General features: G+C 36.3%; 2 protein-coding genes and 2 long non-coding RNA genes across 4 annotated transcripts; all 4 read left to right on the top strand.

The window, feature by feature from the left end:
- Positions 1-317: 317 nt before the first annotated feature.
- LOC103441352 (zinc finger protein WIP3-like) lies at positions 318-3,982 on the top strand. The gene is made up of 2 exons (XM_008380031.4): positions 318-976; positions 2,951-3,982. The coding sequence occupies exons 1-2, from the start codon at positions 467-469 to the stop codon at positions 3,377-3,379; spliced, it is 939 nt and encodes a 312-aa protein (XP_008378253.1). The 5' UTR covers positions 318-466; the 3' UTR covers positions 3,380-3,982.
- Positions 3,983-10,941: 6,959 nt separating this feature from the next.
- LOC139194211 (protein ANTAGONIST OF LIKE HETEROCHROMATIN PROTEIN 1-like) lies at positions 10,942-12,864 on the top strand. Its single transcript, XM_070818589.1, has 4 exons — positions 10,942-10,984; positions 11,360-11,871; positions 11,966-12,191; positions 12,286-12,864. Exons 2-4 carry the CDS (start codon positions 11,362-11,364, stop codon positions 12,741-12,743), a joined length of 1,194 nt encoding a protein of 397 aa, XP_070674690.1. The 5' UTR covers positions 10,942-10,984; positions 11,360-11,361; the 3' UTR covers positions 12,744-12,864.
- A 217-nt stretch (positions 12,865-13,081) lies between these two features.
- On the top strand, positions 13,082-14,055 carry LOC139194210 (uncharacterized). The gene is made up of 2 exons (XR_011578972.1): positions 13,082-13,280; positions 13,378-14,055. It is a non-coding gene; the product is annotated as an uncharacterized lncRNA (long non-coding RNA).
- A 3,762-nt stretch (positions 14,056-17,817) lies between these two features.
- Positions 17,818-20,203, top strand: LOC139194209 (uncharacterized). The gene is made up of 2 exons (XR_011578971.1): positions 17,818-18,155; positions 19,398-20,203. It is a non-coding gene; the product is annotated as an uncharacterized lncRNA (long non-coding RNA).
- Positions 20,204-24,383: the final 4,180 nt, after the last annotated feature.

Below are 24,383 nucleotides of genomic sequence, written 5' to 3'. Positions count from 1 at the left end.
AAGCAAGACAGTGAGAAAGGAAAGCATCAATTGAATTCGTCAGAGCTTCAAATGTGTTCGCCGAAAAAAAAGAAAGGTGTCTTGTTTTGGTGGGTAGACTTATTTATTGTTTTTTTTTTAATTTATTTATTTCAGGGAAAATTTGATATTGTATCAAACAAATTTTGAAGTTGGGTGGAATGATAAAATAAATGGGTTCAAATAGAATTTTCTCTTCACCTAAGTCTCAATTTTGCATGTCATAGTCTGTAACCCCACCATTACTACTCTCTCTCACTCTCACTTTATAAACCAAACAAGGGCCAAAGGTAGAAAATGAAAGGAGAAAAAAAGGTTCCAAAACAGACAAACCAAACCCCATTTCATAAATCAACCCTATAAGTGAAGCTTTCCCACAAAAGGTCTGGATAAATTCTCTGAGGAGAGAATTCATCAAAGAGCTCTCTCTCTCTCTCCCCCTCTACAGATGGGTTTATGGAACCATCATGTGGAAGACCAAAATTTGTGCTTTCAAGCACCTCCTTTTATTGAATGGCTGAAGCCATCTTCCGTTTTTTCATCATCATCAACATCATCATCGTCTTCCCCTTGTTTATCTGAGCATGGCACTATACAATGCTTGCCTCTTTTAAGCCAGTTTACGGATACCAAGCCGGTGAAAGTAGAAGATCGCGGGGTGCAGGAAGAGGGTTTTGGAGTCAAAGAAGAGCAGATGGAGAAAGTTACAGTTGCCTTGCACATTGGACTTCCTAATAGTACTAATAGTACAGGTGATAAATCAGAAACATATGATAAAAATAAGAAGGTTTTGAATCTCAAGGAAGAACAAGTAGTCATGAAGAAGAGCATTCATGGTTGTTCGTTTAAGGCAGAAAGTAGGTTTTGGATACCAACGCCTGCTCAGGTTCTTGTTGGGCCGATGCAGTTTGCTTGCTCCATTTGCAGCAAGACCTTCAATAGGTACAATAACATGCAGGTTAGTATTAATTCTTACCCATCATCGATTTGTTTGAATAAATTTGTTAGGGTTTCGAAATTGTGGACCTTCAAGATTAATTTTCAGCTACAATCAAACTACAGCCTGAGTCAAGATACAACATGGAATTAAAAATAAAACAAAAATATAGAGTTTGTAGTGAATTTATAAATCATCATATACAGATTTACTAATTTTACTGTTGACTATGCTTAGACAAATTTTTATCATTGACTGTAAATTTTAACACAAACTGCTTTTCTGTGAGAACTGGTGGTTGTAAGTAAATACGTGTAGTAGCATATGCATACAAATATGCATCTCTCCGCCCTAAATTCTTACTTTCGTTTTGCAAGATTGTATTTTGCAATGGCTTGATAAAGTTACAATATAAGTTACAATTATATAAATCTTTGCTTTTTGCTTGGCTTCATAAAGTAGTTCGACTTTTCTAAAAAGAGACACCGGATTTTGAGGAAATTATTAATCATTAAAGTTTTTCTTGTCGAGAAGGAGAAAAGGAACGTACAGATGAATGGCAAAAGAAAATTCTTGGGGAAATTAAGCACATTATAATACTAAAGTTACTAATATAGTGCTACAGTTTAGTTATATTAATCTTCTTTTGTAAGTTTGAGGTTTAAAGTTCTACTCATATGTTAATGTACGTATTTACTTCCACCAATTCTCAAATAAAGAGAGTTTGAAAACTAAAAACTTAAATGGTTAGTTACAAGACAAGGCATTTGTTTTCACTTTTCTTACAACTAAAACTAAAAACTAAAAACTAAAAACTAAAAACTAAAAACAAAAAACAAAAAACAAAAAACTAAAAACTAACAACTAACAACTAACAACTAACAACTAAATACTGGAAACTGGAAACTGAAAATTGACAATTGAAATGATTATCAAACGGATCCTCTATTAAATACTATTGTTGCTCTCAGTTTAGGTTCATATATAGTATTCTGTCCATTCAATTTCATTCTCTGTGGACAAATAAGAGGGTAAATTTTGTCCCTTTTCATTTTAACATGCAATGTTGGTTGACCCTGAGATTTTTTAGTTAACGATATTCTACTTTAATCTAACATGACTTATTAGGAGGTGGCTTCAAACTCGTTTATTGAGCTTTCGAGTCATTCATATCTTAATCCATGTCAAAATGAGGAAGAGATTGACACCGAATCCAAAAATCTCTAGACTCTATTGTGGTACCAAATTATTTTACAAATATACAAGGATAGAACTATAACAATGATCAACCCTCTGGCTATATCATATTAACTCCCATTGCCATTTCCTTTTCTTCTTCTAGTCCCTCAATGTTCAAATCTGAACTGAAAGGTGTGGTTTTAAGAAGCTGAAGTAAGTTGGGGAAGGCTTTTGGGCTTGTAAAAGTTTACATGATATAAATTGAGGGCATGAATGAGTTGAAGGGCAATTGAAAAAGAATAAACATACAAACAATTTTTCTTATCTATGTACATTGTTAGTGTATATATATTTGGTTCATATTTTGTTGATATTTGATAAAATCGGTTAATATCGACCAAAGTATCTATAATGTTTCCCTTATTGTAGATTATTACTTGACACCAGCCAATCACTAGCCTACAACAATTTTTACGTTTAGAAGTTCTTTTTGGGTTCGTAAATACTTTATATATATGCTTGCACGCTCTTTTTGTCATCCTCTAGTATTTTTATTGTACATAGAAAAAGGAAAAACAAAACCAATCCCACACCCCTAGTTAATATCTGTCATTTGATCTTCTTTAATTCATCCGATCCGATGGCCGAAAATTAAAAATGTGTGAGAGAAGTAAAAAGGGGTGTGTGAATATCACACCCCTATATATAATATGCATGTATAGAAGATTTCTTATGCATGTTAATTTGAGTTCCATTAATGAGTTTATAAGCAGCTTTTTTACAAGTCAAAGTACGTACTGTGTATTCGGGTTACAGATGCATATGTGGGGCCACGGATCTGAATATAGAAAAGGGCCAGATTCTCTAAAAGGAACACAACCAGCCGCAATGCTGAGGCTACCATGCTACTGTTGTGCTCAAGGCTGCAAGAACAACATCAACCACCCAAGAGCCAAGCCACTCAAAGACTTCAGAACTCTCCAGACTCATTACAAGAGAAAGCACGGAGCAAAGCCATTCATGTGTAGAAAATGTGCCAAAACATTTGCAGTTAAAGGAGACTGGAGAACCCATGAAAAGAACTGTGGCAAGCTGTGGTATTGCACTTGTGGATCGGATTTTAAACACAAAAGATCACTCAAGGACCATATTAGATCATTTGGTAAGGGGCATTCTCCACACCCTTCTCTTGATGGTTTTCACGAGGATGAGAAGGAATGTGTAACTGGTTCGGAAGAGGAATGAGTTTTTATCCAAACTAGCCAAAGTAATTTGCCCCTTTTTCTGAAAAAAATAAAATAAAAGATTTGTTCCTATCTCACATGTCACATTACAAGTAACAAAATGTGTGAGAGAAGAACAACTAGGAACGAGGGGTAAACTTCTGCTAGTTTTGATAAAAACTCAAGGTGTGGACATTATGGAGCTTAATATATCTTTCTTTTGGGTTTACGATTTCAAACTATCGAAGCTCAGAGAATGAAGGTAATTAATTAGGAGGGTACGTACTATATATATCCAAGCTAGTGCTCTGTAACAAAAAATTCTCAGCAGCTTGCACACCATGCACCGGGAGCGGTTTGCTACGGAGCACTTGCTGTGTGATAGGGAGTAGTTAATAACTCTAAGCAGTTTGCTTAGTGGTTTAAATATAAATAAGTAGTTGATGATTACTTGAAGCGATGAACCGGATGAATTTCTTACTCCTATCAACACATGGTAGGTATCATGAAGTTACAATCTTTTGTAGCATCTCCCCATGGAGAAAATTTATCAGCTTCATTGTCAACTGGTAATCTATTACATGATTGTTGTATTATCAAATTGAAATGTTTGGAATCTGGATAATCTCCTCTCTCTCTCTCTCTCTCTCTCTCTCTCTCTCTCTCTCTCTCTCTCTCTCTCTCTCTCTCTCCCTGCACTATTTATTTTATTTTTTCTTTATTAATGATAAACATTTCATGCTAAAGAGAATGAAATCTTTGACTTTTCTCTAACGTGTGATGATCTTAATATCTACTTATGACTAAAATAAGAGTACGTAAGGGGTAGGGTACAAATATGAGGAAAAGGATCCTCGCCGGATCATTTTTCTGGGGATCCTAGGAATCCTGTGATCGTGATCGTTTATCGTACATTCTGCGGTCAGTTTTTGTTAAATACTATTTATATTTAATTTTAAATTTTAAATTTTGAAATAATTTCTGACCACATGATATACGATGAACAGTCACGACCACGGGATCCCTAGGATCCCCACGAAAAGGATCCAACGAGGATCCTTTTCCCAAATATGAAGTAAAAAAAACCTCTCTCGGCACACAATTTAAAATTTTAAAATTTTAAAATTTAAAATTAAATATAAATAGTATCTAACAAAAATTGACCGCATAATGTACAATAAACGGTCACAATCACGGGATTCCTAGGATCCCCAGAAAAATGATCCAACGAGAATCCTTTTCCCAAATATGAAGTAAAAAAAAACGAAGGAAGGATAATTAATTAACTAATATGGATCGCTTTTTGGCTAATTCCATGATAATCCTTAATGGCTTGCTTTCATAAATTAATAGCTAGAGAACAGTACTGCCATTTGTTGTTTAAAATAAAGGGGGAGATGCATGTAGTTTCATCTACTTTCTCTGCTTTGGTTGGCAGCATAACTACAGAAGATGCATGTACGTAGCTGTGATAACGTTAAATCATTACCAATATGCTTCAACATAAAATAGTTTTTTTTTTTTAATTCATTATTTCCAATTTTTCAGTGGCAAGGTGGACATCCAGTGTGAGTCCAATTTGGGGGCCAATACCTAATCACCCATCGAGGTTATAACATCAATTATATAATGATTGGGTGTTGATTTGTTGAGATGGATATACGTAGAAAAACTTTAATCTTACCTTGAGCATTTTCATCCTTTAGTTATTAAAATTTAAATTAATACCCAAAAAGTAAACAAAAAACCGAAATGTGTTTGTGTGAAAGGGAGATTTGGCACAGACTTTTTATAAAGAAGACGCACAAAAAAGAGTGATGGAGAGAAAAAGGCGCTTAAAAGATGTTGAAATTTGGTTTCTTGTGAAGTTGGCTTGACCAGGTAAACAAAAAAAGAATAGGAGAAATGTGAAATGGTGTTTGATTTTTTAAGATAATTAGGGTCCTCCACCATATTTTGTCGGGTGAGAGAAAAACTTGAGAGGAAGTGAAAAACTACTCCTTTTTGTCAATACGTTAGGTGTTCTGAGGGGAGGGAGGGCAAAGGGGTTGGGGGAACTTCGAATGGGTGAGAGAAAAACTTGAGAGGAAGTGAAAAACTACCCGTTTTTGTCAATACATTAGGTGTTCTGAGGGGAGGGAGGGCAAAGGGGGTGGGGGAACTTCGAATCCTGGGTGCTTAATTTCTGTTATAGCACAAGTCCTCTTCAACAACCACCCATTTTGTTTGTACATATTTTTTTAGCTATGTCCTTTCACATTCAACCATACATGTCATATATGTATACTTGCATGCACCAAAATTGGACCACTTTCAAGGATAAGTCTTCTTGGTGATGCTTTACACTTACCCTCTTAGACCGCTTAGCCTGATGTCCAATAAAGGGCCGCCAATTAGCTGAGACCAAGGCTTACTTTCTGTTCATCTTTATCCTTGCCTTAAGAATGAAAGCAAAGCCTCGAAATGTAATCACATAATCTATGGTAGCAAGCTAGGGTCAGTTAGTTAAATTGGGGTTAAGGGGTGTATGGGAGTTAAATCATATTCTATAGTACTCTGAGCCAAGTGAAATAAGCATGGTGTGAAACATATAGGCTTGATGCTCTAGGTATGTGTTAGCATAATTAGAAGGGGATGAGTTCATTTTTTCATCTCATCAGCATCGATTTAACTTATTGTATTGTTCAATGCATAACACTTTGATTAATCGTAATAATTGAACTTGAGGGTTGTACATTTCTCCATGGGCATAAAATGCTCACCCATATTAAATGTCGCATGTACCTTTACACATTTTGAGGAAGACAACGTCGCACTAGACGCCTATATTAATAACTTGTGTTCCTGATGCATAATCTTATTAAGGAACAAATGTTGGATGTCCTAAGAAGTGAGTTGGGTTAAACCGAATCATCCTTAACTCTAATATGACTCGATTTTTTATTAAGCTGACAATTGTAATAACTCTTTTTGTCTGATAACGTTAAGGTGAAATTATACATTAAAAACTTTCACTATGAAAAGAAAATCTAAAGGTAAATGTTAGGGAAACCAATATTTTAAAACACATTTTGCATAATAAATGATGTGGTTGTTGATTATTGGATTATTATATTTAAGTGTTGATTAACGTGCTTATTTCTTATTAGTGACACATCATTTGATTTGCAAATTTAATTTCAAAAATTTGATCTACTTAACATTACTCAAATTTAAAATACAAAACTAGAAGGAAAAAAGAACTATACATTAGTTGTGTCATTTTGCACATTTAAGTTATGTTTTAAGAGTTGAGCGTCATACCCATCATGAAAACTATACATTTGTTGTAAAGCCTTTTTTTTTTTTTTTTTTGAACAAACGATTAAGAGAGAGAGATAATAGGCTTAGATTCACAATGAGCTAGCAATAATGTGGTTCAAATTCAACTTTGCAAAAATCGAATCTAATACCTCTCACTTACAAGTGAAAAAAAATATCACTAGACCGTAGTACTAAGTTGTTTGGTGTAAATACTATTAATTGTGTGGTTGTCCACTTTAGATCAGCATGTAATTAATTAGTTAGTATATTTTATATATAAATTCTAAACCTTTAAACAGGCACTCTAATAACTACTTCTCCTCACAATCTCTCTCTTGTCTCAATTTCTGTCTTACTCTTTATTTTATTTCAAACACGCTATATTCAAACACGAAAGTGGCTTCGATCTGGGTGTTCGGGTGGTAACCGACGACGTTTTGTTAGACCCAGTTGGTGGCGTAAGACTGGGACTTGGCGACGGTGGAGAGGAACTCGCTGGGGAGGTCGACGGTGACTTTGATGTCAAATTCAAAAAGTCCTGGAACACGGCTAGGTTGGAGTTGAAGGCCTTGACCTACTCGAAACCTTGGATTTTCAGATGTTGCACTACCTTGTGTGCCGATAGAGGTTTTCAAGTGAGAAATAGGTAGAGGTATGACTGAACGGTGGGGCTAGAAAAGAGTGTGAGATAGGAGAAAGGGAGGTGGAGAGAATGGTTCCAATGTGGCAGCTAATAATTGGCCATTCAATGACAATTTAACTTAAAGGACCAAAAGCACTGCCACGTAAGCCAAGTTAAAAATCCTTAACAGAATAGGCGGAAACACGGCAAAGCAAATACAAAACGGTGTTTCAGGGGAAAGTGAGACAAACTGCATTTTAGGGGATAAACCGATAAAGTGACACTACGTAACAGTTTAAGGGGGTGTTGTTGTAAGCAGTGGGAATGTATGCCCGCATACCAACGGTAACTTTTTCACATGCCTAATAGTGTTGTTTTTGTTTGTTGTGTAGCAATCATCCATTTTCTTTAAACTAATCACGGATGTTATTGGATTGGTCACGGGTGTAATTTTCATTCACTGTAAATCTATTGATGTTGTTCTATAAATAGAGCACTCCGCAGATGATCAAGTGACAACAACTGAAAGAGAAAATAACTGAATGCAATAATATCAGTATCCCTCCATTTCTCTCTTTACCTATAATCCTTTTGTGTTACGAAACTAAACAGTATAATATTTTGCACCCGCTTCGCTCCTGTCTCTAGCAAAGATTATATCTCTAACTTTTGCCTATTTATAACGGGGTGTTTCAATATATAATCACTTTTATTTATTAAACAATGTCATTATGTTCCCTTCGATTTTGTTTTTTATTATATTTTTGAGTATTATTGTGAATTCTTATTTCAATATCCTTTGTCTGAGAAGCTATTTTTTTCTTTTATAAGTTGCATCGCACAATTTAAAGAAGTAGTGTACGCTTGTAATCAACTAGGGGCGTGTTTGTTTGACCTTCTTAGGGGGGACTGGACTAGACTACACTAATTGGTATTGTAGTCTGATGTTTGGTAGGGGCAAGGATTACGTTTAATGGGATTAGATCCGACTAGCACGGATTAAACCCTTCGCTAGCAGTTCTTAGCGAACCACCCCAAAAACGTCCGGATTCGTAAGACCTCCTCCCTCACGTCGTCCTCCTCATCCTCATCTCTGCGTCCTGCTCGCCGTCAGCTGCATCCTGGTCGCCCTCATCTGCATCCTGCTCCTCATCTGTTCCTCTCGTCGTCCGCTCCCTCGTCTTCACGTAACAGATCTGCTCCGAGAGTTCTCCAAGGACAGCATTCGCCTCGTCAAGCGCTGCCACAAGCCCGATCGCAAAGGTAATTCAGCATTCGGGTCGGATCTGTGTTTTCTCACAAGTTATATTCTTTGATATGCATGTGTAATTGATGAGATTTGATGGTTGATTGTCGTGTAGAATTCTCCAAGGTCGCGCTCCGGACAGCGATCGGGTTCGTCGTGATGGGTTTCGTCGGGTTCTTCGTCAAGCTGATCTTCATCCCCATCAACAATATCATCGTTGGATCTGTTTAGGTATTTATTGGATCTAATCAAATCCATTGATTGAAAATTATTGATGGAAATTGTGGAGATTTGATTGGTTTGCTTGATCGATGTATGATTTGATTAGGTTGTTTATTAGTTGGAATTCGGATTAATTTGATTTTGGTAATTGTTGTTTGTTTAATTTTATAAACGAATCAAAAGTTTCGATGAGGAATGTAGTGGTTGAGTTGCATATGTATACACACACACAGACGTTTGGTTTTTCTTCTATGCCAATATAGTTGAAATGGTTCTTTAATGTTGAGATTTTTATCAACTTTATGTTTAGATGTGTGCATCGCTCTTGGTTTTGAGTGTTTCATTCGGATTACGTTAATGGTTTGGAACGGATAGTCTGCATCGTGATATTTGGTAGAAATGGATGTGGTGAATCTGGTGATATGATCTAAATAGGGAGATCTTCTTGAGGCACGATTGATTAGTTTGAGTTCTGGTTTTACTCTGTTGCTCTATTATTCTGCTTTATGTGTCTTAGGAAATTGATACCGAATCAAGGACGTTTAACAGAATATTGATTTATAAAATTGGTCCAAAGATCTTGTATCTTGAATTTATTCGATTCGTATGTAATAATATAAGATTACGGTGTCATTTGTGTACTGTGTGTGCAAGGTGTATACAGTGTGTGTTTGTGTACTGTGTATGCAGTGTGTATGTATGCAGGGTGTATGCAGGGTGTATGCAGTGTGTGTATGTATGTATGCACTGTGTGTGTATTGCAGGGTGTGTGTGTAGTGTATGCAGTGTGTGTGTGTAGTGTATGTAGTGTGTGTGTGTGTGTGTGTAGTGTATGTAGTGTGTGTATGTATGCAGTGTGTGTGTGTAGTGTATGTAGTGTGTGTGTAGTGTATGCAGTGTATGTAGTGTGTGTATGTATGTACTGTGTTTGCAGTGTGTATGTATGCAGGGTGTATGCAGTGTGTGTGTACTTGCCGGGTGTGTGTGTAGTGTATGCAGTGTGTGTGTGTAGTGTATGTAGTGTGTGTGTGTAGTGTACTGTGTTTGCAGTGTGTATGTATGCAGTGTGTGTGTAGTGTATGTATGCAGGGTGTAGTGTATGAAGTGTATGTAGTGTGTGTAGTGTACTGTGTTTGCAGTGTGTATGTATGCAGTGTGTGTGTGTGTAGTGTATGTAGTGAGTGTGAGTGAGTGTGAGTGTGAGTGTGTGTGCAGTGTGTGTGTGAATAAGTGTGTATGTGTGTAGTGTATGCAGTGTATGTAGTGTGTGTAGTGTACTGTGTTTGCAGTGTGTATGTATGCAGTGTGTGTGTGTAGTGTATGTAGTGAGTGTGAGTGAGTGTGAGTGTGAGTGTGTGTGCAGTGTGTGTGTGTGCAGTGTGTAAGCAGTGTGTGTGTGTGCAGTGTGTGTGTGAATAAGTGTGTATGTGTGTAGTGTATGCAGTGTATGTAGTGTGTGTAGTGTACTGTGTTTGCAGTGTGTATGTATGCAGTGTGTGTGTGTAGTGTATGTAGTGAGTGTGAGTGAGTGTGAGTGTGAGTGTGAGTGTGTGTGCAGTGTGTGTGTGTGCAGTGTGTAAGCAGTGTGTGTGTGTGCAGTGTGTGTGTGAATGAGTGTGTATGCAGTGTGTGTGTGTGCAGTGTGTGTGTACTGTGTGTGCAAGGTGTATGCAGTGTGTATGTATGCAGGGTGTATGCAGGGTGTGTATGTATGTATGCACTGTGTGTGTACTTGCAGGGTGTGTGTGTAGTGTATGCAGTGTGTGTGTGTAGTGTATGTAGTGTGTGTGTGTTTGTGTACTGTGTGTGCAAGGTGTATACAGTGTGTGTGTTTGTGTACTGTGTATGCAGTGTGTATGTATGCAGGGTGTATGCAGTGTGTGTATGTATGTATGCATTGTGTGTGTACTTGCAGGGTGTGTGTGTAGTGTATGTAGTGTGTGTGTGTAGTGTATGTGAGTGTGTGTATGTATGTACTGTGTTTGCAGTGTGTATGTATGCAGTGTGTGTGTGTAGTGTATGTAGTGTGTGTGTAGTGTATGCAGTGTATGTAGTGTGTGTATGTATGTACTGTGTTTGCAGTGTGTATGTATGCAGTGTGTATACAATGTGAATGTTTTGTATTGTGTGGGGTTGATGCTGAATTGCAATTTGTTGTGGTTGTTGGTTGCAGAGAAGAGGAGCATAAACGGAAGGCTAAGGCTAAGGCTAAGGCTAAGGCTACTGCATTACAGGTGTCCTTTAATTTCCCTTTTCACATGCAATGCCTAGCAATGATAGCAATCCTCATACTAGTGTTCTTAGACACATGTTTATAGATGTATAAGAGTAGAACATTTTGAATATGATGCCTCGGGTTAATGAAAACTTTTTTTTTTCAACGCCACCTGTATATTTGTTGCCTCGGGTTAATGAAAAGTTTTTTTTTTTCAACGCCACCTGTATATTTGTTGCCTCGGGTTAATGAAAACTTTTTTTTTTCAACGCCACCTTATATTTGTTGCCTCGGGTTAATGAAAACTTTTTTTTTACAACGCCACCTGTATATTTGTTGCCTCGGGTTAATGATTTAGTTAATTTGTTTATTGTTTTTTTTTTTGTTTGGATAGATATGGATCGAAGGAAGCTTTTATTGATCTTATTGTTAGAGATGTCTTATTTGGAGACAATTTGTATTTGTACGATTCTTGTGGTGATGATGCTACGTGGCAAACAGAGACATGTTGAACGACCCACATTGACTAACCGTTCACTTATTAGACGAGAGATTAGTTTGTGTTATCTGAATGGTATAATAGGGAATACTGATACTGAATGTGTTAACGAATTGAGAATGGATAGAAGGACTTTTGGCATATTATGCGACTTACTTCGTCAAGATGGGAGGGTAAAAACTGATGGTTTGGTGTCTGTAGAGGAACAGGTGTGTATGACTTTACAAATATTAGCACATCATACTAAGAATCGTAGTGTTGGCGGTAGATTTTATAGGTCGGGAGAGACTATAAGTAGGTATTTCAATAGCGTATTGCAAGGAATTTTGCGATTACAAGGTACCCTACTAAAAGTCCCCCAGCCTGTGCCTATTGATTCTACAGATGCTAGGTGGCGATGTTTTAAGGTATGATGAGAAATTTTTTTCATTTTCCCTAAGCTTTAACTCTTCATTCCCTTTGTATAAATTAACAAAAAGTTTATTATTTTTGGTTTTTAAGAATTGCTTGGGAGCATTGGATGGAACACACATTGATGTGCATGTACCTGAAATTGACAAACCAAGATACCGAACAAGAAAGGGTCGAGTCGCAACTAATGTGTTAGGTGTGTGTTCAGGAGATATGCAGTTCATATATGTGTTTCCGGGGTGGGAGGGTTCCGCATCAGACTCTAGAGTGCTACATGATGCGATTAGTAGGCCTAATGGTTTTAAGGTACCAGCGGGTAAGACTATTACTTAGTCTCAACTTTGTAAGTTAGGTTTAGTTCTGTTTGTCAACTACAAAACACTAATAAGGTCTGTTTTTTTTTTCATTAGGTTGTTATTACCTTGTAGATGGTGGTTATACAAATGGTGAAGGATTCCTTGCACCCTATAGAGGAATACCTTATCATTTATCTGAATGGGAGGGACGAACACCTTCTAATAAGGAAGAATATTTTAACATGAAGCATTCTAAGGCAAGGAATGTAATTGAACGCTGTTTTGGCTTGCTAAAAGGAAGGTGGTCGATACTAAGGAGTCCATCTTTCTATCCGATAAGGACACAAGGTCGAATAATTACCGCTTGTTGCCTACTACACAATCTTATTAGGCAAGAGATGTCAGTAGATCCAATGGAGAATTTGCCAATAATAGAAGATGGACAAAATACAGAAGAAGGTGAATATGTTGGTAGTGTTCAAACATCGGACCAGTGGACTGCAATGAGGAATGATATGGCTCAGGAAATGTATAATGAGTGGAGAGCAATTAGGAACCAGCAACCGAACTAGCTATATGTTTTAATGATAACATTTTATTTTAGTATTCCTTTTTATCATGCATTTGTTAGATATTAGCACAATGATTGGATGGTATGCAAATTAATTGGATATTATGCAAGTTGATTGGATATTATGCAAATTGATTATTTGTATGGTATTTTCCTTCATTAAAATATTTTTTGTTTAGGTATGGATAACGATAATATTTTGAATGCTACTCAAGAGCCAAAAGGAAGAAGGCGTAAATGGGAAGCATTTGAGGAAGAAGTATTACTAGGAGTTCTTGAGGATTTTGTTGCTCGGAAGCAACGGTGTGACACCGGTGCTTTCAAACAAGGTGCTTTGGTTGAAATAGCAAAAGCTGTCAATGTTTTATGTCCTCATTCAAATATAAAGGCAAATCCACATATTGAGTCCAAGTTGAAGAAATGGAAAAAAACATATAGTATGGTCGTTGACATGATAAACACAAGTGGATTTGCATGGAATGATGTCAAAAAGTGCGTTGAAGTTGACAGTGATGACGCATGGCAAACTTATGTGCAGGTTCATATCCTATTTTATTTATGCATTAGTTATATTCTTGCTCCTATATTTGTTACGCATGCTAAATTTTAGTTTTGCTATGTTGATATAATCTTAGAGAAATAAAGAAGCCGATGGATGGAGAAGCAAACCTTTTCCACTGTTTGATAGATTTGCATATATATTTGGAAAAGATCGGGCTACGGGTAATGTAGCCGAAACCCCTGCTCAAATGGTGGAGGAACAAAGTCATGATCATGTTGGTGAAAGTGATATTGGAGGTGAAAATTTTGTTTCTTCAATGAACCAACAAAGCCAACAAAGCACCCCATCTGAAAATAGCCAAAGAAAGAGGAAAAGAGCTGTGGGAAGTTCAAGTGATGGAACCGAGGCAATTATCAGTGGACTGAAAGATTTTTATGTTGAAAGTGGGAAGAGGATGCAAATGGTAACTGAAGCTTTAGTTCAAGGTACTGCAGATCATACTGACATAGCTAATGAACTTGAAGCAATGGGTCTCTCTCCTATGGATCAAATTGATGCATTGTCTCTTATTTTGGATAAACCAAAAAATGTGGGAGTGTTCAGGGCAATCAAACCGGAACTCAAGAAAGTGTTCGTCCAAAGGCTTTTAAGCGACAACGCAAGCGGATGAGGATTTTGGCTAATGTTAACATGGATGTATTTTATTAACGTTAACATGGATGTATTTTATTAATCATACAATCTTATGTTATGACTTATAACTTAGCTTTGCACTAGTATTTTGGCTTATGTTAACTAGCCATTTTGTAAATTATAGAGATCTATTTTGGCTAATGTTAACTAATGTTAACTAGGATTTTCTAAATTATGGAGATCTTATGTACTTGTATTTGTTGAAGTTGCATGTATTGGCCACTATTATGGCGCGTTTACTAATCCGTAATCAAATTGAGAGGAATCGGATTTAGGAGGAATTTGATTGAGGAGGAATTGAAATGAGGTGGAATCAGAATCAGATTCTTGTTGAAATTGTTTACTAAAACTGTCTGGAATCGGAATACAATTCCATAAAGCTGTTTACTAATTCAGCAGAATCGGAATATAAACCAGTATGATTACTAAAATGCCCTTGTCCCAAATCAAATATTTTATATACTTTTTTTTAATATTTTTTGATATAGTATATAATAGTAACAAACTGATTTTGCATTGAGTAACAAACTGATTCTGCATGAAGTAACAAATTGATTCTGCATTGAGTAACAAACTGATTCTGCATGAAGTAACAAACTGATTATGCATTGAGTAACAAACTGATTCTGCATGTATTTAGGAGTTACTTTAGATCGATTGAATTTACTCTAGGTCGACTGATAAATAAAATGGGTCGACTGATAAATAGAATGGGTCGATAAATAGAATGGGTTGACTGATAAATAGAATGGGTCGACTGATAAAGGCAACAGTCAGCCCTTTTACACAGAATTAGTTCAATACATAAGCCGACTGAAGTAATTGGGTCGACTGATAAATAGAATGGGTCGACTGATAAATAGAATGGGTCGACTGATAAAGGCAACAGTCAGCCCTAGTTCAATACATAAGCCGACTGAAGTAATTGGGTCGACTGATAAATAGAATGGGTAGACTGATAAATAGAATGGGTCGACTAATAAAGGCAACAGTCAGCCCTTTTACACATAATCAGTTTAAGTAAAGCATTAACTTTAACATTTCCATCCTAAATTTTTTTTCTGGACTTTTACACTACGACCCCTTGTGGTAAGATTCCTGGCTCCGCCACTGGTTGTGCATAATGTGAATGAGCATAGAATTATGCTTAATGAGCAAGAAGGACATGGAAAGAAATTGTTAGGAGCATTTTCAGTCTTAACTCTTCAAGAATATATTTTGCTACATAATGTCAAGGAGTAGAAGAAATTTTGTTTTACCATTTCAAATCAAAAAACTTGATTCCCCTTGAACTAAAGTGATCTTCAAGAGGTGGATTTTGTATAATAGTAAATAAATGAAGAAAAAAATATTAGTAACAAACAAAGAGTAGGAAATAACTTCATTAAAGTTAATATTTTACATTAAAGTACATCTATCTAACCACCATAACCAACCTAAGCAAACTTGTCATACCCTGCGTATGCATCATATTATCAAATATTCATAACCTGCCTACACATCAGATTGTCAACAAAATATTCTTAACCTGCCTAAACATCATAATACCAACAAAAAGTAGTTCTTCACCATTATGGTGTCATCTAATAAGTCATTAGATTTACAAAACATTCACAATTTTCCCTGATATGTCATTATGGCAGTAAGCACGTCATAGCAAAAAACTAGCATTCACATTATTTGGACCATCACTTAGATGTCGTTATGCATCCAAGTCTGCAACAAAGTAGTCACATATGCACTCTTCCTTTCATCAGACATGTTGAAAAACACCCTCAAAAGGTCATGTTCTTTGGCCAAGAAGTTAGTGACTTTAAATAAATCCATGGGAGACAAAAACTCCATTTTGGTCAACTCACTGTCAAGTTTTTGTTGCATTTCGGTCAGATTTATATCGGTTGACAGTGCATGAACTAGATCATCAATCTTAGGTCCCACATCGGCTATAGCTTTAGCCATAATAGAGAATTGCTTGGCCATTTCATCCGCTACTCTTGTCCTTTTGCGACTAATGTTTGATGTGTTACTTTCTGCATTCCTTTGTTGTTGGGTATTTGGTACTGAGAAAGAAGTATCAAAGTCATTTCCACTTTCATCCTCACCTTCATGTTGATTGACATTGGCATCTTCAAGTCTAACTTCTTCTTCATCGTCATCAGCGTTACCAGCATGTGCACCCATAGCACGATCTTTTGCATAAATCTCTCCCAAACTGTGGTAGTGCGGAAAAGGCTTATCATACAATCCACTTGCATCCTTTTTACCCTACAAAAAAAAAACACAAAACACAAGGCGTGTAATACAATATATTAATTCTTGGTCTATTACAGGATGAAGAGGGCAGCGTAAAGAGGAAGAAGTGAAAAATCGATCTTTGAAGAAAGGACAAGAGGCAGAACAATTAATAATGGACAGGGCAGGATGTTTTGACGTGTGCTAGCTATGGAAAACAAAAAAACAATGTTAAGTTTTTCCTTTTTTCAGAGGGATGATGGGTGAACCTTTCCGAAAAGATATACATATATATATATATATATATATATATATATATATATACTCTTTTATGTTGCCACACAAGCTGGCAGATCAACAGATCATCTATAAGTTTGTCATAACTCTTTTTTCTTTACAGTATGAAAGAGCTGGTATTTAAAAAGCTATGTCTTTCATACAAGTCTCAGTTTTTGTTTATGTGCACTGTAATCCTTCTAATATCTAGCTTCAAGTGGTTTCTGAGTGTATGGTGATGGTGTCAGTAAAGAACTTGGAATTACCTCCCATGGAGGTTTTTCTTTTTCTATGTATGTTGTTAGTGCATTATCCTGATTCGTAATTAAGAAGATGATGATATTAACTCTGAGATTTTGAACTCAGTGTAATTAATCAAGGAACTGAGATTCTAAAAACAAAACACAATCAGATAAAACAAAAAATACAATCAGATATACGCAAACCTTCGTAGCCTCGTCATACGCACTTTTCTCACAAGCCAACATCATTTTCTCTTCATTCCACTCAAACCCACTGAGAGCTAGCAATTCAGTTAAGGCAAAATATTTCTTCTGTTAGGTGATAAAGTTTAAATCAAGCTACATTTGCAAATTAAACCCAATTCTATTAGCAGGTAATAGAAACAAAACAATTGTCAATTTTTTTTAAGATTCATAATATACATGGCAAAAATATGCTCCAATTAACCCATATCATGAGATTTGTAGCATTACTCTATTACACAATGGCAAAAATTTGTAGTCCTAATCTAAGCAAACACAAATCTGGTGAACAGTACTGTTTTTCTTATCCTGCTTCTTAGTCCGAGACTGCACCAAACGTTTCACTAAGTTAGTCCAGCTTAGTCCAGTCTAAGCCAGTCCAGCTTAGTCCCGGCAGCTAGTCCAGTCCGAGACAGTCCGGCGCAACAAACGCACCCTAGAAGTTCATTGACAATGATGACTTGAGTATCTTGGCTATTCTAGATCCACAATGACGTGTAGGATTACTACACATCCGAACAGTCATATTAAGACCACAATATAGCGCATTTTTCACGTCCTTGCAAGCACTACTAAAAAAATAGCTTTCCCTGACGACTATGCTGGTGAAAATTTGCGCCATGATAGGTAATTTTGTTACGACCCGTCCTAAATTTACGATATTTTAATCCTCAATACAGGAAATATCCAAAATGCCCCTAGTGGGTATATGTTGACTTAGTAGTTGAGACAAATGTGACATTATTTAGTATGTTATTACGAATGCGTAAGCACATGCAGTACAAGATTTGGAGTTAAAATGAAGCTTTTACGGAACGCTAAAGTCAGAAGCATTTTTGTAGATTTATTTTTTATTTTAGAGACTTCAATTGGTTTTTTGGGTTTACTAGGGCCCAAACCCCTCTTTTTCTTCTGTATTTTCTCTCTGCGGAGGAGAACTCTGTTGAACTCTCTCGCTTTCTCCCTTCCTGGAGCTATGCCCATTGAGCATCACCATCGCTTTCTCCCTTCCTCTCATTAAGTAGATGAATTTTCATATATAGTGGGTGTGAAATGATGAAGGTTTGAACAAGGGAAGATTCTGGGTTTTTCAGCGACAAAATCCAGATTCTGGCAAGAATCTGGCATTGCAGGGAGGATGAACTGGGTTGACCCAACCTGAAAATCCAGCCCAGTTCTAACCCAATCCCAAAACGGATCTGACCCAATCCGTTTCCGAGTTTCGGTAAGAATATTCCCTGAATTATTTCATTAGATTGAAAGGAATATTTCGTCCGGCGATGAAATATTCCGTTGATTTTGATTATTGATCGTTGACTTCCGGTTTACGCCCCATGACCCTTCTAAAGGTATTTCCACGTGTTGATTCAAAGTTCACTCCGTTTCTTCAAATTTGATTGTTTGAACACATTTCCAAGATTAACCGCCATTTGAATTTGTAGCAGGCAGAAAACCTACCGTTGGATCGTTATAAAATTGTAATATGTTATTGTAGAAGTAATGTGTTGGCCTTAGGAACTTACCAATCAGAAATTCAATTTGTAGATCTTTCGGAATAAGAATAATTTGGGTAGTTGGCTTCAGTAGAAACCACTTAACTTAGAGCATCTCCAATGAGAGTCCCTAACTAGGGACTCCCACCACCAACTTCGAGTACTTATTTAAGGACTTAAAGGAATCTTTGTGACCGTAAAGGAATATTTCCTCTAATGAGAGTCCTTATAGCAGAATCCCTAAATTTGAGGTTTTTTACGATTTTATGTGATAATTTGAGTAAGTACACATTTTTTGTTTATGTTAACCTTTTTAAAATTAATTTAACATAACGTTCTCGTACAACATTTTTGTGAACATTTTGACACAAAAAAATTCAAATTCTAACACCAAATTGTTTTCCTTACAGAAACGTAACTAGAATTGCTTCATTATTAGATTATGTACTTGCAAATTGATTAGGCACGTAGTTGGGCACATATGGAAAAAAAAAATAGGGTTCATATATTGTAATGTGCTAACCTTGTTTCTTTTATTTTTTATAATTAAACTAGGTCAACGGTGAAATATGAAGAATAATTAGGGACACACAAAGATGGCATTAGCTTACCATTAATTAAAAGAAACACATTGATTCAATACCCACTGAGCAAAACATTAACTTAGTACTTAGTTTAAAAGAAATACATTGCTACATAATTTACGATGAAGGTGATGATAGTGGTGCGGGGTGGTAGTCATAACCAAAGCTTATAGTACGAGTTGGCCATTTTTCTTTTCTCTCCTTTTTTTGGGTATGTAATCCACGCCTATGAATCTGGACTCATATGGGAAGTATCGGCCAATATCGCCTTCAAGTCTGCCTTTTTTCTCAAAACTTCTTGAAATTCTCTCATTTGTTTTGCTACTTCGCTACCTTCATTCACCTTCTTTGCTTTTCTTTTTAGCTCTTTGACCTTTTTGTTACCCATAGGCCTATGATAGATGTGGAGCCAAAAATAATCACAAGGCGACACATGGATTTTCGAACAAATAAGACAAAAATACCCTTGAGGTGTATCAGGATTCCTACATGCGAGTAACGGGCAATCATCCACAACCAAATCAGAAATGCTCAAAATAGGTAACAGTTCAAAACCTATTTCATTCCATATATTTCTTACCTCTTTTTTCCGCTCTTTTAGCTAATCAATTAGCTATCATTACATAACCTTCAAAATATTCATTCCAAAAATATGTTAATTGACTAATTAATGGATTAATTCTTAATTAATCCATTAAATTTCAATTAAGTCACCCAATTAACCACATAATATACCCAAAAATTCCAAAGGGCCGGCCACCGTTGTTGATCTCATCATATTTACCTATTTTATCATATTAATTAGCTAGTTAATTTGGCAATAATTCTATTTGCTAAATTAACTAGTCAATTATTCCCATTCTCCTATAAAAAGGCTCTTATTTTCTCCAAAACACACTTCCAACTCTTGCTAAAATTCTCTAGAATTCTCAAATACTTTTCTCTCTAAATTCTAACTTTGGCATCGGAGGTTCTTCTGCCAAAGCCCCCCATTCATCGTGGGCGCGTGAGACTCTTGGCCTTAACCTAAGGTGTTAATTGTTTTGTATGTGCAATTTTGTCCAAGATCAACGAGGAAGAAATTTGCATTCACAATATAGGTTTTGGATTTCTGTACATAATAATCGTTAAAGGACAAAATGACATGTTTGTAATTATTATTTTAGGTAATAGTTTCGTAAGGTGTTAAAAGGAAATCAGATGTTAGATAGGGTTCTTTACAAGTTGGATATTTTAAGCGTGAATATTGTGTTTAATGAAAAATGATAAATTAATTTGTAGTAATGAAAATCACCGACAACTAATGATTTAACGTGTGGACATGAGCCCAAGTTGATTCATTTACCCTTCTAGTACTTGGAGCAATCCAAGCCTAGGCTTGTTTAACCTTTAAATGAAGATGAGACGTGGCCTCCAGAAACTCACTTATCAAAGGAGGATCCTTTGCCGGCTTCATGTGTTGGGTACACATAATCCAACGTAACAGACCCATTTAGCTCAACATATATTAGGCATTAATAACTTAGCAAGAGCCCAAACTCCCTCCTCATACCTAACAAGAATTGATAGAGGAATTAGCCTAGAAAAGTTGTATAAGGACATCTCCAACCGAGCTGGTCACAGGGTTATAGGTCAAAATATAGCCTGTTTTGACACAAAACTCATCTCTAATAAAGGGTTGTGCCAAAAAAATTTGAGACCCACTAGGCCAAAATATAGCCAAATGGCCAAATGGCTAGGCAAACATAGCCAACCAGCCAGCCCTTAGAGTTGGGCCCAACTGTGCTGCTAGCTAACGTCATTTAGCTTCTTTTTTTTAAGACAAAATTTAAAAAAAAATAAAAAAAATCTACTTTTTTTCCTATAAATACGTAAGTAATTTCTCACACCCTTTTCACCCTTCCATACTATCTTGCCTCATTTTAATGTCTAAATTGTTAACATGCAAGTAAATTTAAAATATTTAATAACATGAAACTTAAAACAACATTTACCGAAAAGTGGCCCTCATAATATGTCCAAAATAGTTTAATTCAATTAACTGATAAAATTAAAGAACAAACTTAAAATAATAAATTATTGAGGGGGCTATTTTTTAGCCCTTTCGGTTGGAGATTGTATATAGATATGGCTTGACACTATTCATTAAAAAATAATTTCTTGCAGGGTTATAATCTAGACGGGGGCTAAACGTAGTCCCTTCGGTTAGAGATAGCCTTACAAAATGGTCATGCAAGATAACAGTCTTTATCGTGGCCCAACCATAGGCCAGAATATTCAACTTGGTCAAAAGGCCTCACTAAACAAGACTCTTTATTTACGCCATTTGTCATATCTCTTTGTCTCAAATATCTACTAACTTGAAAGGTCATATAATGAGGTTTGAATCACCAAATTAGGAAACACCAACATGCCTTACTGAATCACTTGTAATCTCATGCTTGCCGTTTTACACCAAATTTAGGCATCAGAGAGCACTTGGCTTACTACATTGGTATGAGGACTAACCTGTTTTTTTATTTCTTGGTTGATTGGACACCAAATAATGAGAAGTTCTGTACTACATTATTCACAACAACTTTATCTAAATTCTTCACTCTTTTTATAAATTAGATGTAAATATAAAAAGTTTAAAAAGAAGAAAAATGAAAGAGAAAGAAATTGGAGTGAAATGTGTGTGTGTGTGAGAGAGAGAGAGAGAGAGAGAGAGAGAGAGAGAGAGAGAGAGAGAGAGAGAGAGAGAGAGAGAGAGAGAGAGAGAGAGAGAGAGAGAGAGAGAGAGAGAGAGAGCGTGAGTTTTTCTATTTTATTTATTTTATTTTTTAAAGTATAGGACAATTTTGATGACATGTACCCAAGGAAAGAGAAAATAATAGTAAAATTTTTTTTGTGTACAATTACATTACTGCCCATGATTTTTCTTTTTGATATTTTTATTCAACTATGAACAAAGAATCAAATTGTATTTTTACTCGTATTTAGTTGTGAGGGTTCTCTTAATATGGTGTATAGATATCATTTTATTCGAATAAATAAATAACATATGATACAGTTAAAATGTGCAAGGTGAAAAATTAAATATCCAATTCAAATCAAATAAGGCTTAAATGTTGAAATGACATATATTACTCTTTTTTTTTTTAACAAATGGTATTATCTACACCAACGGGGAGGACGGGCTCAGACACAAAATAGGCTAGCACTAATGTGGTTCAAATTCACCTTTGGCGAGAATCGAACCTAAGAGATGTCTCATTTACAAGTGAAGAGGAATATCACTAAACCGTAGTACTAAGTGGCATATTGCTCATTTGGCTAATTTAGTCTATGCTTTCAGTTAAGTTGTCGTAAAAAAAAGACTTCTTAAATTTAGTTTTATGAAATTATAAGGTTTTTTCAATAATTTAGAAAAATATAGTAATTAGCATTTTATAAAACAATTGAACAAGATGGAGTACGGGAAGAGGACTTAGAGGAGATCATGATAATTCAACAAGGCAGAGAGACTAGGAGTGGGAGATGTTGATGATGGGCGAGAAATTATTAGATGGTACATGTGATATTCCGTTTTCAAAATTAGTATTTTATTTTATTTTTGACGTATTTCGGATATTTAACTGAAGTTAGTTCGTTAAATTCTTCGGTTTCGAGAAAACAAAGTGAGGGGTATTTCTATCATTTCCAACTTTATTCGACCTTTTCGGTCAATTCTTGAGTTCGTTAGGTAGAGCCTGATCCCATAGGCGCGTAGGCACAAACAGATCTCAATTTTCGAGTTATAACAAAGAGGTTAGAAACGTTTAAAGTGAGGGATATTTTGGTATTTAGAGCTTACCATAAATAGTAGGCTTCCACAAGTGGATACCCAGATTCTTGAAGGTTTCAATTTCGAGAAACTGTACCCAAAAGCCCAGAAACCCAACACAAGTGACCCACCGCGACCCATAACTTTCTAATACCAATTTCAGCCAACTCAAGTGGAATTTTTCGACTCCACCACCACCTTTTTAAAGCTCTCATTTCCCTCTACAAAGAACCACCTTCATCAACCACCGTATGTGGCGGTGCGAGGCCATAAAAACCGACGAAAACCAACAGTGCTCCAACCACCCTTTTCATTTTTTCAGTGAGTCGGCAAAGCGATGGCCGATGCCACCACTTGCAACTTGTAGCCCATCATCCCAGGAGTAAATCCTGACCAGAATTAACCCTATTGGACCACCGTAGGCGGCGAATCAACGCCAGGAAGCTTTAGGCATCTTCCGGCTTTATCGGAAAAATTGACCCTCTTCCATCCACTTTTGGACTTCGTGGCAGGTATAAAACTTGTTCCTCTTATTGAGATATATCTTCTTGTAAATTTTGGTAGAATTTGGAGTAAGTCGAAAAAGTGGGTTTCCGGTTGCCGGAAACCACCACACGCGGCGATGCGTGGGGGAGAATCTGTTTTCATGGATTTTGGATAGTGAGACGTTCTTGATGTCCTGAGCCCATATCCAAAGACTGTTCATTGAAATTCGAAACGATGGTTCGATTCTTCAATTTTTCGAATAAGTGTACCGCTGTATAATTTTAGTAATTGTCAACAATCCAACCGTTGGATCGTCATGTAATTTTGTGAGCGCCTTATTTATCAATTTTTGGAACTTTGAGAACTTACGGATCGGAGGTAGATCTTTCGGATTGAATAACCTTAGATTGTTGACCTTAGTGGACCTTATCAACGGTTAACGCTCTAGTCAACATGTTTTACTCTAGAGTGTCGTTTATCTTTAGTTTGTTGTTAAGGCTTGATGGAGCTTAGTTGGCTCATCACAATGATGTGTCGTTCTCAGTTGACGTGCATCTCGATTTACGTGCAAGTGGCACTTGGCCTCATTTTACATGACGATCTTATTAAGTTTCCTAAGTGGGATTTGTGTGTTGTATTAGGTCCCTTGGAGCGGAGTTGGTGAATTCGAAAGTGCAAATAACCCAGGTGAGTGATATTAATATTATGTTATATGGTTATTACCCATGAAATTCATTGTTATACACTATGTGGATATGACATGGATTTCCAAATGATTATTTGGAAATGTGTGCTACTATGCTATGTTTACTTGATGGTGCTATCGAAAATATGTATATGCTATGCTTGAAAAGATTATGATATGTGAGGGCTAGTAGAGGACCGCTAACGCAGTACATGGGGTAATGTGGGATATATTGGAATCTGCACCATGTAGTAGTGGTACATGGATGGTCCTGCTTGGTTAATCCGCAATGGCAGACCATACTATGGGATCATGCTTGGTTAATTCTCGATAGGCAATCCTTATTACTTTGGTATGACCATACATACATAATTCAGGGTGATCCTGCTTGGTTAATCCG

The sequence above is a fragment of the Malus domestica genome, chromosome 03, assembly GCF_042453785.1.
Source record: "Malus domestica chromosome 03, GDT2T_hap1".
NCBI lineage: Eukaryota > Viridiplantae > Streptophyta > Magnoliopsida > Rosales > Rosaceae > Malus > Malus domestica.
Note: the sequence above shows the minus strand (reverse complement) of the source record. Positions and strands in the feature narration are given on the sequence as shown.